At 29.2% G+C, this 12157-nt stretch overlaps 1 protein-coding gene across 1 annotated transcript; it reads left to right on the forward strand.

Annotated features, from left to right (window-relative positions):
* The first annotated feature begins 2733 nt into the window (after positions 1–2733).
* Positions 2734–5388, forward strand: LOC105797843 (probable WRKY transcription factor 75). The gene is made up of 2 exons (XM_012627747.2): positions 2734–3191; positions 4992–5388. The coding sequence occupies exons 1-2, from the start codon at positions 2839–2841 to the stop codon at positions 5167–5169; spliced, it is 531 nt and encodes a 176-aa protein (XP_012483201.1). The 5' UTR covers positions 2734–2838; the 3' UTR covers positions 5170–5388.
* Positions 5389–12157: the final 6769 nt, after the last annotated feature.

Consider the following 12157-nt stretch of genomic DNA (forward strand, 5'->3'; position numbering starts at 1 on the left):
ATGCAAGGGTACATCGAAGATCAATATCTTTTGCCCTGCTTTACGCCTAAAGACATAATCTTGTTGTCTTGAGACATGAAAATATCAAGCTAAAGTAGGAAAACAGGGGAGGTCTGTCTTCAGACCCAGTCTCGAGACTTGACAACTTTTTTCACAAGATATGAACTTCATTGTCTTGAGACGCATAAACTTTGAAGAAAAATTTCAAAAACTTATGATGAGACTTGTCTCGATACATAGAGTTCTTGTCTCGAGGTATATTGTCAAAATTTGACAAAAAAAAGTTTGAATTTGATTCTGTTTATTATATTAAACCTCATTTAGACCCGAATGCTTAAATTGAGATTGAAATGTATTTACGTGTCTTAATTATATGAAATGACATGTATGTTTAGTATGAGTTGCTCCAGCAATGAATGTGGCATCTCATACTCAGACCCGATGACCGGGTCAGATGTGGGGTGTTACATCAAATAAATTTCAATATCTTGTACCTTTTTCACAATTGTCCATGATGCTTTCTCATTTGGTAAAACCATTGAATTATCATTCCTCATCAGTGTTCTAAATATTTTAGAGAGTTTGGGTGAGAGGAAAAAAACTGAGACAAAAGTGACAAATGTGGAAAGAAAAATGTTATCAATTTTTTGGTTTTAGTGATTAGAGAGAGAAATTTATCTTGATATGAATTAATTTGTTTTAAAAAGTATTTTTAAAATTTGCGGTTTTTTTCAAATATTTTGTGTGTTCAATTTGCCAATGCTTTAGTTAGAAATTATTTTGATCAAGTAAATTTATTTCTCAAAAATTGTGGGGTTAATTGACCCCACAATCATCAATGTGGTTTTGCCACTAACTTTTGCTAAATATAAGTACCACATTAGAAAAATACAAGTACCACATTAAAAAAATATTAAAATTAGGTGCCAAATAAAGTATTAAGTCAGTAATTATACTCAAAATGGGGATTTAGTCATACTTTAATTTGACACTATTTGGTCCTCCTTCTATTATTAATGTTATATGTTAGCTATAAATCATTACTGCTATTAAAAAATAGCATTACCTGATTTTAGGGATGATAAAAAAACTAGACCTAATAAGTTTTGACCTAAACCAATTCAATAGGGTCATTATTTTTTATATTAGGTTTCTAGGCTAATCGGGATAGATCTAATTCCAAAATTTGTTAGGCCAAGTCATAGTTAGGCTTAGGAAAAAGCCACTCGCCTTGTGGTAATTACTGAATACCCTTTATATATAATATTAATTTATAATATATGATAATAAAATTGATATTAGCATTTTCTCTAGCCTAATTATAGAAAATAATTAATAGCGTTGATACACAGATGGCTTGGTAGCGAAGATGGTTGATTCATCCTATACAAGATTGGCGAAGAGTCGGTGACAAAGGAGGCTGAAGTTGGAGGAGAGAAGAAAGGGAGAAACTAAGGTTTGGCAGGGATAGTGAAAGTAATGGGTAGCTTGCCTCTTTCCTTAGGCTCTCAACCTTATATATGGTGGCTGCCCCTATCCTAATGTGCCACATGTGAAGCAAGTATTGGTTGGTAAGAGGTAAGTGCCCTAGCACCATAGGTTTAAGTATGTAGAATGATGTTACAATATGCCCTGGTCATCTCAGATGAGATATGATGGTTGAGATTTGATACGGCGATTATTGAGTGGACTCGTCTGTCGTGTAAATTGCTAACCAAAAAGGCCTCCACGAAAGGTGTCAAATCAAGACGACTGCTCAAGACTAGTTAGGGGTCCCAAAGAGTTGTAACAAATAGTATTATTAAAAATAATAGTAACTTGAAGTAATATCACAATTACAAAAGTCTTCAAGAGTGTACCAAAAATCCTATACTCCATTTATGTTTTTGGAAGAATAAGCAAGAAAAAGTTCATTTTATTTTAAGAAAAACTATATTTTTTATTTTGATAAAAGTATTAGAAAAATTTGTTGATATCATGTCAGGGTAAGCATATTTTTAATTATTCGGGTTGAGTTTAAAACAGGAAATTAATTTTTATTTATTTTAAATATTGGAATGAATTTTAGTTAAATTAGGTATACCAATCTCGGTCGGGGAAGCAAAAATCATCCCACCTTACCATGTCTAGTTGGTTGACGTAAAATTTATTTTCTCTAAATACTAAACTCAAAACTAAAAAATAAGAATGTCATCCAAAAGGTAAAATTATTGTTATTAAAATTTTATTTATCAGTCTTCTAAAATTCCAGTTGAATCTCATGATTTTAGTTTTTAAAATTACATCAGCTAACTAATTTAACTTTTTAACTATGTTAATGATTTGAAAAATTATAACATTGATAAAATCAAGTCATGCGAAATTAAAATACAAGAGTATCCAATTTAATTTAATAAAAGATAAAAAGTAAACCTATAAAACTAAATTTCATTCAAAACACATGTGAATCGAGATCAGTCCAAATAGACAGACATTAACCTATAGAATCAACAGAAAAAAATTATAATATTCTTGGCTCAATTTTTTTTTATAACAATATAAATATCTATTATGAAAAATATAACTTGATTTTACCTAGTCGTGAAGCCGCCCAAAATTTTTCCACAATGCTCCGCTAAAGAAGCTTCATTTTCTTCAACTTGGAAAATTATTCGTATCGTCCACGATATCTTTATAGTCTAACCCTATAAATAAGCCATCGTATTTCTCTTCTCCTTTTGCTGATCTCTAATATCCATAAATCTCCATTGAATGAATTTGTATAGCTTTTTAGCCAACAAAACGTTCTTCCAACCATCTTCTTCTTCATAAGTACTGCCTTCACTGTTGTTTCCATACATGGAAAATTATCAAATGTTTTTCCCTATTTCTTCATCCCCTTCAGAAGCAAACATGGCACCTAATAGTTGTCAAGCTTTTAACAGTTTTCATGGGGATAGCTCAAATGGGTTGTTGTTGGATTGGAAGAGTAGCAGTAGTATAAATGCAGAAAACTGCTTCATCCAGAAACCAGAAGTTGAAGAAACTGATAATCAGATGATGAAACCAACATCAGTTGGTAAACAAAAGGCAAAGAAGATTAGGAAACAAAGATATGCGTTTGAAACGAGGAGTCAAGTTGATGTACTTGATGATGGATATCATTGGAGGAAATATGGGCAAAAAGCTGTTAAGGACAACAAATTCCCAAGGTTTGTTTTCAACTTATTATATATATCCTGATTAGCTTAGCTCCCTAGCTATCTTTATTCCTTAGGAATCATTGCAAACATGAGTTGCTTTGTTAAATTTATTATTGACTCATTTGTAATAGAAGTTAGATTACATTTTTTATACATTTAAAAATAAAAGTAAATTAACTTTATCAAAGAATAAGCTGGTCTTTTTGTTAAAAATTCCGTCCATTTTAATTTTAAAATAGTTCTAGTACATCAAAATTAACCGAAAAATGTGATTTTTTTCAATAGAAAACATCAATTTTGTATTTGATCTAACATATAATGACTAATTTATTTATTTTTTAAGTAAAGAGAATAAAATACAATTTGACTCTTGATACAAGGTCCTCTATGATATTTTTACCAAGTTGCTGCTATATTTATTGTATCTCTTCTTTAGACTTAAAAAACTATTTCAAACATGTATGCACTGCCCCTTTCACTGCATGGATGCAAAAGAGTTTCTATAAAATGATGCATGCACAGCAACCTCCCAACCCTTTAATATCTCCCAAAATTTCTTTGAAGATTAGAAGAATATTCTAAAGCCTCCATGAACCCAACATTGCTTTTTTTTTTATTAATTTTCAAATTTTTTCAAAGAATCATTCAAAGAAAAAAAAGATGTTTCAAATATAAGGCAACAACCTTAATAAATAAGTGCGGTACGTTAGGTGGCTTTATTGTATAATGATTTAGGAAAAACATTGGTGGACAGTCTACGATTCCCTTTATATTTTAAAGGTTAAAAGAATTTCATCACAACTGCTTTACTGGATAACTTGGATTTTACGGATTTTTCATCAACAATATGCACTCATATTTTACTTCAGGGTTTAAGGTTTTTTCCAAAAGATTAAGATTTATAATTTAGATTTAAAGCTAAATAATTTTTATAGTTAAAATAGTAACTGATTGTTCAAATAATAGCCTAATAAGTTTAAACGGTAATAGTATATTAGCTCACAGAGATTAAAGAGTATGTTTGGATTCAAAGGCATTAAAAAATAGTGAAATACTATTAAGTACATTAATATGAAAATACATATATAATGATGAATTATTTTTACATATTTATATATAAAATTTTAAAACAAATTATTCTATCAAAATATTAATAGACAATATTTTACATTAATGCCTTGTTTGGTTACTAGTTTAATAAAATAAAGGAAAAAATTATTTATTACATATGCATTATAATTGTTAGACATAAAATAAAGAGTAGTTAGTATAAATTTAAACTTGAAATTAGAAAGATTAGTAAAATTTTTGTAAAAATAAAATCTCTTCAAAGTAGGTGAAAATTTTCCTTTTCCTTTACTAAAAATGAACCTTAAAAGTGACTAAATATTACTAATTGAATTATTTTATTAATAACCATGTACTAAAACATGTGTAGAAAACAATTCACCCATCAAACATAGTATAAATGGAGTTCATTGAAGCGTTGTGGCTCCAGCTTACTCGATAATGGTGCAATGAGCTTTTCCATAAATTTTGCACTGCACTGGTGCTTTCCGAACAGCTCTGTGGTGTAATTGGTGTAAAATAAGCACTAAAACTCACTGGAATGGAGTTAACTAGCCATTGAAAAGGGTCTAAAATTTTCCATGCAAATAAATCACCACAATGTTCCTCTTAAATCTAACAGACAAAAAGTCAGACAATTTGGTCTTAGAAATATTAATAGGATCTCAATCTATTTAATTATGTAACTGAGGTTTTAAACTCTTGTTTCTGATCTAACAGCACAAATTTTGCATGCAACAGAAGCTACTATCGATGCACACATCAAGGATGCAACGTAAAGAAGCAAGTCCAACGTCTAACCAAAGATGAAAGTGTGGTTGTGACGACTTATGAGGGCATGCACACTCATCCCATTCACAAACCAACTGATAACTTTGAACACATCTTGAATCAGATGCATATCTATAAACCCTTTTGAAAGCAATCATACATATACGCCCACCCACGTCAGGATTTGAATCTCCAACATTTATAACTGTTTCTTTTTATTTTTAGATTACAGTCTCGTTGTAAAAAAAAAAAAAACAATATTTTTATTTTTAATTTGTTTTGGTTTTTCTACTCTTATACTAGACATGGGAGGGCAATTCAAACTTGAAATATTACTTGTGAGGTTGTATGTGATATTCTTATTGATGATGACATATTGTAAAAAGTGAATTATTTGAATATTATTATTTTTAAAAACCTTTTAATTCTCTATACTATTTATAAACTTTTTACTTATTTGGTGTCACTCAAGTCTCAATTTAGTTAGGAGAATTACTTTAATATCACTTCCCATTTAAAATAAATTATATTATTTGAAGCTATTTAAGTCTTTTTATTTAAAAACAATAAAAAATATATTAATGGGATTTGAATTCATGCTAATTAGATTAGCAAAATTTTCAATTTACCACTCACTTAAAATTTTATCCTAACAATTTTCTTATTTAATTTTATTATGCACACATTATTATCTCCATAAAGTGTATATCTATACTTACTATTTACAAATCTGTTTATTGAGTTGGTGTCACCCACAACCTGGTCTCAACTCAGTTAGGGAAATTACTCTAATGTCCGTTCACATTTTATTATTTATTGTATGTTATTTTGAAACGCAAATTCCTGTTCTAAATACGTGATTTCCACAAACATACGTGTGTGATAGAGTTTCTATATTAATAATGTTGTTGATTGAGATGATATCACAAATTAACTCGACACAACTTATGACCGATGATAACACCGTGATAAATGTATTTTTTTCATTTAATATTCTTAATCTAATGTTTTCATATGTTTAAATTTTGTTTTACTTACAATTTAATCTATTTTTATTTTAATATAATACATATTTCATGTGTAATCTATACCATTATTTAAGCCCCTGCCTGAGTTGGTGTCATAAGTCAATCAAGCACTAACTTGGTTAGGAAAATTATGAAAATATCCTTTTGTCATTAAAATGAGTTATATTATTTGAGAGTAATTTAATCTTTTTATTTTAAAAAACCAATAAAAATATGTTCACACCACTTGGATTGATAAAGCCTCAAATTTATCATTCAACCAAAGCTTCATTTTGATGTATTTTATATATTTTTATTTTAATATGCACAATTTATTATCTCCGTCAATTGTATATATTAATAATGTTGTTAATTGAGTTGGCGTCACTAGTCAACTCGATACTAACTCGCCATTGATGACAACACCATGACAAATGATTATGGTGCAGTTAATATTGTTAATTTGATGTATTTATGTATTTAAATTTCGTTTTACTCACATTTTAATCTAATTTTTATTTTAATACCGTACATATTTCATGTGTTATTATAATTATTTAGTTTCAAATCAAAGTTTCATTGTTTATTATATGTTATTTTTAAACACATATCTATATTTTAAATTTATGATTTCCATACGCTCATGTATAATAAAATTTGTAGTATACCTTTATTTGATTCTTATGAAATTATACATTATTAAGATATCAAATATAAATGCATTAAAAGTAGAAATATTGGACATTATGTAATTAAAATATTATTACAGATATAATCATCACACTTCGGCGATATGCATTTACACTCCTCCCTAATTGTTTTGAAGTAGATCCACTCAAATTTTAGAGACAACAAATACATAATTAGACCACAATTTAAAGAAGGCAAAAATTAAACGAAAAATATATATTAAACAAACCTCAAAATTTAGCGTTGATAAAATGAAAAATAAGTATTGAAAAATTAAATATTAATATTTTAGTATTGAAAAATTAATTTAGTATATTAATAAAAATAGTACATAATAGTAAGTAGTTACTTTTTAAAACATTTATTTTATAATTTTAATTTTATTAATATAATAATTTATATGATTTTAGATGAAATTTAAATATAATAATTTTATTATCTCATTTTTAACAAAATAAAGAGATAATTTATTTCAAATAAATTTTGATTGATCAGTATTATTTCCTGCTTATCATATTCAACACTATTTTTAAAAATCTTTTATTAAATAAAATTTTAATATAGTTTTCAAATACATTTAAAAAAGCCAATAGAGTCCGAAAAATACTAGTAAAAAGAAATTAATTGTGCCATTAGAGAAAAAGCATACCCAAGTGAGTCCAATGTCAAATAAAATCAATCAAGCTATTCTGTTAACGAAAATTTTAGTTGTATGGTTTGACTATTAACAAAAGATAACAAGGGACATGAAACTAATTAAAAAGTGACACATGACATACAACGTAGATAAATATATATTTCAATAAATATTAAAAATTATAAAAATAAAATTTATTAAAATTTTAAAAACATAAAAAATAAAAATTATAGAAAACTATATTTTTTAAAATTTAAAATTATAAAAAAGTAAAACTATTAAAAGTTATAAAAATAAAAATCAATCAAATTTAAATAACGTGTATGATATGTTTAAACAAAATTGTACATTTACATCATTGATCATTATCTCAATTCCATCGTTAGTGAAAACAAAACCCTTTTATTTGATTAAGTTCTACTATTGGGATTAAAAATATATATTAGTATGCTAGATCTAATTTGTATTCCTTTATGAGTTTTGTCATATGGGACGAAGTTAACTGCAAAAACAAACAAAACTAGTTGAGAAAAGCATCGTCCACACAGTTTATGCAGTCACTGTTACTGTTAGGAAAAATTAACAATAATATATATATATTATAATTTGTTTATTTGTAAACTTTGTTAAAAGCAAATGTTGAAATATTTGAAGTTGTTTTAAAGTGTTTTAGGAAGTGTTCATTTCCCCAATCATTGGGACAAAACAACACCTTGCCATTTTTGGAAGAATGATAATTTATTGAATCATATCTATAAAAATAGAATGTCAATAATGGCAAGAAAAGAGAGAAAAAAATAGAACACACAGATTTTACATGAAAATTTTTTGGGGAAAAAAACATGGGTAGAGGAAAAAAAACTTCACTATGTCAAATTCGAATAATACAAGAAGAGAGACGACTACGTCTATTTATAGGTTTATAAAACCATATTCTAATCAAAGTCAAATAGAAGTAATGCAGTAAGATTAAAACACTTTATTCTAATCAACATCAAATAGAGGAAGCATATTTCTATACGGATTTCACTTGTGTAGCCTGTACCGTACTTTGACATTCGCCCTCGTAGATCCTCCTATCTTACCACTTGTATTTTTATTTAACAAGAATTTAGGTATCTTTGGGTTATGTTGATAAGGTGGAATAAAGCAAACCCATCAATGATGACCAATTCACTTGGAGAAACTTGTTTAGAAGATCAGATCAAGTATATCAAATCCATCGGATAGAGGAAATTGGATTGAATCGAAACATTGATAACTTAATTGTCAACAGTCCTTGTTTACCTTGGTTGTTAATATTATATTGTATTCTACTATTTTAGTTGTTGTTTAATAGGGATTGTGATATATCTTCATTATGTTAGCAAGGCTTGAAAACTCTATATAATTGAGAGACTTGTATAGGTTGATGTATTGATTATCGAGAGCATTTATTTGTTCAAGTGAGGAAAATTATATGTGAGAGTGCATTTGTGATTATAAAATATTTTATTATGGTTTTATAGACTAAGTTCTCACTGGTGAGTGATCTAGTCTTTGAAGGTACAAGAGTGCATAATCATCATTGGGGTGTGATAGATTTAGGTTCATTAGTTGTGATTGTTTGAAGATAGTGGATTCTTCTCATTGAGTTAGGCCTAACAGATGTAGGAAAAATAAACTGTATAATCAAACTTTTATGTCCCTGATTTGTTTTATAATTATCGTAGTGTTTGCAAAAGTACCCACTTCCCAGACACTTCTGCTCATACTTTGTTTGTTACTTAGCAATTGTTTCAGGTCAACAACCAAATAATAATAATTATGATAATAAACTTATTTGAAAGTTGCACACTTACTGATCAAGAATAGATTTTAATAATCGAGAGCTTAACATTGTTGTCAAAGATTAAACCCTTTGTCCTTAAGACAAAATTGTCCGTCACTTGGTGCACACAATTTTAAAGCAACTGCCTCCCGAGATTTCAACACCACCACCTCAAAGAGTTGCACACCTCTTGAAGGTCAATGAACTTATGAAATTCAACTTAATTTTCATCTCCACAATAATAGTCCTCGGTTGAAACAATTAAAGATCATTTTTTTAAAAGGGTTTTGCTTTGAAAAGGAATGAATAAATAGGGAAGATTAACCTCTATTTAAACTACGGGATGGAAGCAAAATTTTAAACCAACATTGAACTGAAAAACATTTAATGAAAGTAAAAATTTTAAAGTAAATTGTATTGAAAAGAAGGTAAGTTAGGTAGAGGTCATCCAACTATGAAAAGTTACAAAATGATTACTCTACTATTCAATTTTGTTTTTTTGGTCATTCAACTATGAAAAGTTACAAAACGATCACCCAACTATTTAATTTTATCTTTTTTAGTCACCAGCTTGTTAACGTAAAAGAAAAAACACTTAGAAAAACAAGATAGTTGGGTGACCGAAAAAGAAAAAATTGAATAGTTAAGTGACCTTTTGTAACTTTTTATAGTTGGGTGAAAAAAAAATTTACTAAAATTTGAATGACCATTTTGTAAATTTTTATAGTTGTGTGACCAAAAAAAAAATGTGACTACTAATGTAATTTACCCTTAAAAGAAAAATATAAGTTAGCACTAACTAAATTTACATTAAATAAAATTTCCTTAACTTCCTGAAGCAAGTCTTCAATATATTTTTTATTAAAATTGTAATAGCCCTAATTCGTTCTGACGAACAGTATAAATGGGAGAGGCCATAAGACCACTTTCATGAAAAAGTTCTCTAGTTTATTTAAGAAATTAATTAAGAAATCATTTTTATAAAATCATAGAAAATAAATAAAATCAAATTTATTATTTTGAAATCTTGTTAAAATCGTTTTGAATTGATTTGTGGGTATTCAGAAGTGTCTAGGACCAATTACGGGCCTTGGAGGGCCCTTTTTTAATAGAACAGTTCTGTGGCCCAAAATAGAACAGCGGTATGATACCTAGGTTGTAATGTCCAAAAAATTTAATCTTTGATTTGATAGGATTCATTTTAAATGAGTATCTACTTTAATGGTTAAATGATATGAGTTTCATTATTTGTTTGAGGTTTTGGGTTCAAGTCTCATTCTTTTGGGAAGGTTCAATTATTTTTGTGTCTACGCCTAACTCTATTTGTGGGGCTTAAAAATAAGTTTTAGTCAATTTGTGTCAAGAAAGAATCTAGTGGTTCAATGGTTATGCTTCTATAAAGTCTTTAGTCTTATGTTTGAGTTTTTACACGAGTTAGTGGAATATTTTTATGCTTTGCCCGTTCATTTGGATGAGTCTTGATCAAATTCAAATTCTTAAAAAAAAATTGTGTGGTTATCAGTATCTGATAGGTGGTTATTATGACTCTTGTATTATTATTTTTTAAATTAAAATGGCTAGGAAAAGGGAGGATTTTAGTTATTTTAATATTATTGTTTTAATCTTTTCCAAATCCCCCTATTTCCCACGTTCCTTTTGTTTTTTATTTAATTTTATTCTTTTGTTTTTATCCAATGCTTTTATTAATTTGAATTAAAAATATATGGAAATAATACCCCTAAAAATTTGCCCCTCTAGTCACGTTTCTTTCCCTCTCCCCAATCCCATTCGTGCGTTCCCATTTGTTGTGTAGTGAAGGAAATCAATTGTTTTTCTTTCATTTTTTTTTCTTCTTTGGCAATTTCTTTGTTTTGTTTTGCCATTTATATTTTGCTTAAGTTCTCCTTACTCTTTCTCTTGTTGTGCGTGGTTTCTATTCTTTTCTTTCGGTTCGATTTTGGGTTGTGGGCATTGAGTTCTCTTTTCTATTTTGTATTACGTCGCATCGCTCGGCTAGTCATTTGTCGGTCTTTGAGTAAGTGTTTTTTATTAGATTTTTCTTGCTAGAGGAAATTGATGGATGAATTGTTCCATTCGTTGCGTAGTTTTAATCCGTGTGACTCTTTGGTAGGTGAGTATTTCGGGTTTAACATTCCTTCGTCGGTGTAGCTGTGGTTGGAATTATTGATTAGTTTCGGGCAAGTATTCGATATTAAGTTGGTGGTGGTTGGGTGAACTCAAGTTTATTAAATTGGTGTTGTGTTTGCGAGAGAAAAATAAATTAATTTTGGATGAACCGTTACTGATTTGAGTGACTAATTGTTGATTTTAGGTACTGGAAATCTCGTTATAAGTTGCTCGTCAAAATCGAACCAGGCGTGTATCGAGAAATTGAAAAAACGGCGATCGGTGAAAGCCGAAAATTGGGCTTGTCAACACCAGAAGGTCGTGTGGTAGGCCGTGTGCAACACATGACAGTGTGGTACGCCGTGTGCAACACACAGCCATGTGATAGGCCGTGTGTGACATACGACCTAGGCCATCTTGGGCCATGTGGGCCACACGGGTAAGGCCATTTTGGGCGTATGGGCCACACAAGCATGTGGGCCCAAATTTCAGAATTTTTTCCTAAGGTCGTACGTGTCGTTGCGATCAACTATGGGCCTTTTGTAGGGACGATATGTGCGGTATGAGTTGTAAAGCATGAAATCTGCCTCTCCGTTAGCTTGAAACTAATGAAAAATACATTTATATGAGTATTGTGTAATATGATATGTAGAACCTGTTCTGCTATGTAAGAGCATGTTTAGCATTTGTTATATGAGCATGCACGTGATATACGTTTTGTTATATGTATTGTGTTATATCTGATATTCTGTCTGTATCTGGCTATGGGGCGGGATTTGTATTATGAGGAGGAAGTGTTCTGTGTGAGGCGACATCTCACCAATATACTGGCAGTACTACTGCGATTATTTTGGAAAGTGTTGTA

Source organism: Gossypium raimondii, chromosome 9 (assembly GCF_025698545.1).
Source record: "Gossypium raimondii isolate GPD5lz chromosome 9, ASM2569854v1, whole genome shotgun sequence".
NCBI classification, from domain to species: Eukaryota; Viridiplantae; Streptophyta; class Magnoliopsida; order Malvales; family Malvaceae; genus Gossypium; species Gossypium raimondii.

Coding starts and splice junctions, on each gene's coding strand:
- LOC105797843 (XM_012627747.2), top strand. CDS start 2,839: ATGGAAAATTATCAAATGTTTTTCCCTATTTCTTCATCCCCTTCAGAA. Junction 3,192..4,991: donor AAGGACAACAAATTCCCAAG/GTTTGTTTTCAA, acceptor TGCATGCAACAG/AAGCTACTATCGATGCACAC.